The sequence below is a fragment of the Schistocerca serialis genome, chromosome 3 (genome assembly GCF_023864345.2).
Source record: "Schistocerca serialis cubense isolate TAMUIC-IGC-003099 chromosome 3, iqSchSeri2.2, whole genome shotgun sequence".
Lineage (NCBI taxonomy): Eukaryota > Metazoa > Arthropoda > Insecta > Orthoptera > Acrididae > Schistocerca > Schistocerca serialis.
Genome location: NC_064640.1, coordinates 133575349 through 133581348, shown reverse-complemented (window position 1 = coordinate 133581348; position 6000 = coordinate 133575349). Strand labels below are relative to the sequence as shown.

General features: G+C 45.1%; 1 protein-coding gene across 1 annotated transcript in view; it reads right to left on the bottom strand.

The window, feature by feature from the left end:
• Positions 1–3244: 3244 nt before the first annotated feature.
• LOC126469833 (protein zyg-11 homolog B-like) overlaps positions 3245–6000 on the bottom strand; it is a 222541-nt gene continuing 219785 nt past the window's right edge. Inside the window, exon 14 of the mRNA XM_050097124.1 lies at positions 3245–3432. Coding sequence (XP_049953081.1) covers positions 3278–3432 — 155 coding nt within the window. The 3' untranslated portion in view covers positions 3245–3277. The remainder of the gene's footprint in view (positions 3433–6000) is intronic.

The window sequence follows — 6000 nt, the reverse complement described above, 5'->3', positions numbered from 1 at the left end:
GCAAGAATGTCTCCTTTGTTTGAACAGATGAGTGCTACGTAGCTTTTCAAAAACTTAAAGACGCATTGCTCAGTGATCGATGCTTAATTCACTTTGATCTTGACAAACCAGTTGTATTGGGAGTTGATGCTCCCTCTTATGGAGTCGGTGCAGTGCTTTCACACAGTATTGGTGATAAAGGCAGGCCTACTGCTTTCACATAAAAAGTGTTGTTCAAAGCTCAGTGTAACTATTAACAAATACAGAAAGAGGCATTGGCTATTGCGTATTGTGACACCAAATTCCATCACTATTTGTATGGCAGACAATTCTACTTAGTCATGGATCACAAGCCATTGCTGTTCTTGTTTCATCCAACGAAACTGGTTCCTGTACGAACCGCCAAAAAATTGCAAAGATGAGCTTTGTTGTTGTCTCGTCTCAATACCAGCATGAGATTGTGAATTTGTGTACCGTACGACAGTTCAACATGGTATTGCGGATGCACTTTCATGTCTTCCGACTGGCCCTGATATAGACTTTGATGCTTCTGCTGTCTCTTGTCACACTGATGCTCAGGATTCTGAATTGCTTCAGTCTTTTCTGTGAACTATAGGAAAATTGCACAGGCCACGGAAGCGGATTCAGATCTGAACATTTTCACATCTTGGCCACAGTCCTTGCATAGCATAAAGAATTCTGTAGTGCGCCGATACTTTGCACTTCAACATAGCCTCACTATACAGCACAGTGTGATTCTTATTCAGATGTGTTGATCCCCAAAGCTTTGCAAAAAGAAGTGTTGCAGTTACTTCACCAAGGACACTGGGGGATAGTTCGTACGAAACAGTTAGTGCGTCGACACTGTACTTGGCAGGGTATGGACACCCAAATAGAACAGATGACGTCACAGTGTCACAAATGTGCAGAAAATCAGTCTGCTCCGCCACAAAAATTATCTGCTTGGCCTAAGTCACAATCATTATGGCAACATGTGCACATAGACTTTGTGGGACCTTTTTGGAACACTCATTGGCTGATTGTGGTTGACTCGTATAGCAAGTTTCCTTTTGCTGTGTAAATGAACTCGACAACGTCACGTAGCACAGTTCAGGTGTTGTCTCTATTTGTTGCCTTGAAGGTCTACCTGAAGTCATACTGTCAGACAACAGCCCTCAGTTCATGTCAAATTAATCTGAAAAATTCTGTGAATGCAATGGCATACAGCTTCTAACTAGTGCACTGTTACACCCACAGTGAAACAGTGAAGTGGAAGGATTTGTCAGAACCTTCAAGCTGCAGATGGCCAAACTTCGCTCCGCACACAACAGGGATCAAGCAATGCTACTATTTCTTGCCTCCTATCATTCACGCCCAGGACATGGACCATCGCTGGAGTAATTGCTTCACGGCCGCTGCGATTGGACACTGCTCCACCATCCTCAGCATCGGTGCTGAAGGAAGGCCACAAGTGTTGCTTTGCGCTGCATGATATTGTCTTTTACAGGGTTTTTAGCAGCAGCAGACAGTGGGTGTGAGGCGAGATCATCCATCGACTTGGCACTTGCAAGTATCTCCTTTCAGGTCCAGACAGCATGCAACACTGACATCAAAATCAACTTCGCCACTGTCATGTGAATAATGACATTTCTGTGTCTCTTCCCCCAGATTCACAGCTCCAGAGGACAGTGCGGCCACAGTAGCAATGGGGCAGAGCCTCTGTCTCCTCTCGTCCTACCAATGGAGCTGGACCACCACAGCTGCAATGCCTTCTACATCTGGTTATTGGCCTCTGGAGGTGGACGTGTATCCTTCGGGTCATTTTTCGGGGGACGTTTCCACCAGAGCGAAGGTTGAATGCCGGGGTACGATTGAAAGCTTGACATACCCTGCAGCCACAGCTTTGGGTCCAGTGTAGCATCCACCCTCTGGCCTCCCCTGCCATTGTTGCATTGTTGCACTCCCAACACGACGGAGGTCTGTTGCTTTGGGGGAGGGGGGGGTGGGGGGGGGGTGGGGGGGGAGAGGAATGTTCCAATGTAACATTTAGTGCCAGCATGTCAGCCAATAGAATGCTGAATAGGACGATATCATGACAGGAGCGGCACCTATACAAAGAGAATATAAGCGCCACTCCAGCTAGCCTCGGCCGCACTAGATGTTGAGTACTAGAAGAGCCGCACTAGAAGATGAGCCATGACTTGTGATCTATATTAATTGATTGCATGGAAATTGTATATATCAAAGAACATTGATTATTTGCATGTCACCATTTGCTTGTGACGCATCATTAGTAAGGAGGCAAAGTTAAGTATTGTCCATTGAATTTACTGTAATAAACTCCATTAATAAGATTTGTCTAGCTATCTGAGAAAACAACTTCCGAGGCATCGTATATTAGACAAGTGGGTACAATCCCACATGCCCAACCAGGCAACCTGTTTCCAGTCATCAACAATCCAACATTGGTGTTGACAGGTAAGGCGAGGCGTAGAGCTTCATGTGCTGTAGTCAGAAATGGCACATGAGTGGGCCTTCCGCTCTGAAAGCCCATGTCGATAATAGTTCGTTGAATGCTTCACATGCTGATACTTTTTGATGGTCAAGCATTGAAATCTGCAGCAATTTGTGGAAGGGTTGCACTTTTGACATATGGAACAATTCTCTTCAGTCATCATTGGTTCCATTCTTGCAGGATCTTTTTTGGCCACAGCGATGTAGGAGATTTGATGTTTTACCGGATTCCTCATATTCACAGTACACTCGTGAAATGGTCGTATGGGAAAACTTCCACTTCACCGCTACCTCGGAGATGCTGTGTTCCATTGCTCATGAGCCGACTATAACACCATGTTCAAACTCACTTAAATCTTAATAAGTTGCCACTGTGCAGCAGTAATGATCTAACAACTGCGCCAGACACTTGTTGTCTTATACAGGTGTTGCTGACCGCAGTGCCGTATTCCTCCTGTTTACAGCTCTCTGTATTTGAATATGTGTGCTGATACCAGCTTCTTTGGTGCTTCTGTGTATGTCCATGTTGGTATTGTGAGCTACTCTAGAAGTCAACAAGTCAACTTTAAAACAACAGTTATGCACACACATATTATGCACAAGTTGCATACAAGTTCATTTCATGAACAAATGGTGCGGGTCTCCTTCCTGTAGTTGAGAGTCATATATATAAACATGGACTGTTGTTTTTGTGGAGTAATACAAGTTAAGAGCCGAAACGTTGAAAATGACATATTAATGAAGAAGGAAATTAATATTGTAAGTAATTTATTTGTGATTTGTTTTACATATAGACATTCTTTGGCTTCTCCAGAGACAGAACATACAGAATGTTCTCACAAATAAACTTCACTTTGAAGTTTACTGACGGGTTTTCCAGCAAGCTCTGTATGATCTGTTTTCCTCCCTCTTCAATGAACATTGGGCAGTACCTTTTTGCTGAAAAAGAATGAAAGAAATAATGAAAAATATTACAAAATACACTCTTTCACTTTTTGATGGTGAGCTCATAAAACGCATGAGAGAGAGAGAGAGAGAGAGAGAGAGAGAGAGAGAGAGAGGAGGGGTGGGGGGATGAGTGCATCTCGTATAGTGAATACGGAAGAAGTGCGGTGAGGAAGCGGTGAAACTTAGAGAGATACAGGAAACAAGGGTAGAAGTCAAGTGCAGAGAGAACATGTCCGGTGATGCAAATGAGGTGGGAGGAGGGCAAGACAGTTGCAGACCACAACAATATTAGAGCATATCAGAGGACAGCTTATATAGGGTGTTACAAAAAGGTATGGCCAAACTTTCAGGAAACATTCCTCACACACAAATAAAGAAAAGATGTTATGTGGACATGTGTCCGGAAACGCTTAATTTCCATGTTAGAGCTCATTTTAGTTTCATCAGTATGTACTGTACTTCCTCGATCCACCGCCAGTTGGCCCAACTGAAGGAAGGTAATGTTGACTTTGGTGCTTGGGTTGGCATGCAACTCATTGCTCTACAGTACTAGCATCAAGCACATCAGTATGTAGCATCAACAGGTTAGTGTTCATCATGAAGGTGGTTTTGCAGTCAGTGCAATGTTTACAAATGCCGAGTTGGCAGATGCCCATTTGATGTATGGATTAGCACGCGGCAATGACCGTGGCACGGTACGTTTGTATCGAGACAGATTTCCAGAACGAAGGTGTCCCGACAGGAAGACGTTCGAAGCAATTGATCGGCGTCTTAGGGAGCACGGAACATTCCAGCCTATGACTCGCGACTGGGGAAGACCTAGAACGTCGAGGACACCTGCAATGGACGAGGCAATTCTTCGTGCAGTTGACGATAACCCTAATGTCAGCGTCAGAGAAGTTGCTGCTGTACAAGGTAACGTTGATCACGTCACTGTATGCAGAGTGCTACGGGAGAACCAGTTGTTTCCGTACCATGTACAGCGTGTGCAGGTACTATCAGCAGCTGATTGGCCTCCACGGGTACACTTCTGTGAATGGTCCATCCAACAACGTGTCAATCCTCATTTCAGTGCAAATGTTCTCTTTACGGATGAGGCTTCATTCCAACGTGATCAAATTGTAAATTTTCACAATCAACATGTGTGGGCTGACGAGAATCCGCACGCAATTGTGCAATCATGTCATCAACACAGATTTTCTGTGAACGTTTGAGCAGGCATTGTTGGTGATGTCTCGATTGGGCCCCACGTTCTTCCACCTACGCTCAATGGAGCACGTTATCATGATTGCATACGGGATACTCTACCTGTGCTGCTAGAACATGTGCCTTTACAAGTACGACACAACATGTGGTTCATGCACGATGGAGCTCCTACACATTTCAGTCGAAGTGTTCGTACGCTTCTCAACAACAGATTCGGTGACCGATGGATTGGTAAAGGCGGACCAATTCCATGGCCTCCACGCTCTTCTGACCTCAGCCCTCTTGACTTTCATTTATGGGGGCATTTGAAAGCTCTTGTCTACGCAACCCCGGTACCGAATGTAGAGACTCTTCGTGCTCATATTGTGGACAGCTGTGATACAATACGCCATTCTCCAGGGCTGCATCAGTGCATCAGGGATTCCATGCGACGGAGGGTGGATGCATGTATCCTCGCTAACGGAGGACATTTTTAACATTTCCTGTAACCAAGTGTTTGAGGTCACGCTGGTACGTTCTGTTGCTGTGTGTTTCCATTCCATGATTAATGTGATTTGAAGAGAAGTAATAAAATGAGCTCTAACATGGAAAGTAAGCGTTTCCGGACACATGTCCACATAACATATTTTCTTTCTTTGTGTGTGAGGAATGTTTCCTGAAAGTATGGCCGTACCTTTTTGTAACACCCTGTATACTGTGAGGAGTTAAAGAAATACATCAAAATGCACACAGAAACTTAATAATATAACTGAAGTGACTTAACATTTTTTTATGTGTGTGTGTGTGTGGGGGGGGGGGGGGGGGGGGGGGGGATCGAGAAATAAGAGTACACTGTTATGAAGGAGGCAAGGTTTGATGGTGGGCAGAGTGCAGGAGATTGAGGCTGGGAGGATTGCAGAACTGAAAGATGTGATAGAGGAGCAGTTCCCACTTGTGCAATACAGAAAAACTAATTTTAAGGGGCACAGTGAGGGAGGGAGGGAGGCAGTGCTATTTGAAACAGTTGCATAGTGACATGGGTGGACAGCTGGCTCAGCTCTACCTCCTCCCATCCCCAACACATACTCTGGTCCCCTGTATCTTTGTGTGCGACATATAACTGCCACTGCCTGCACCTATGTGAGCTATATTTTTCTGGTACTCTTATCTCCATATCTTGCAACCCTTATTGCTTGCCTCTTCCACAGCCACACTACCCACATCATTTGATATAACCACTCATCCTAGTGAGGCCATAGCTATCAGAGAGTATAGAGACCCCGGTCGGATAGAGAGAGAGAGAGAGAGAGTGTGTGTGTGTGTGTGTGTGTGTGTGTGTGTGTGGGAGGGGGGAGGGTGTGTGCGCGTTTCCCC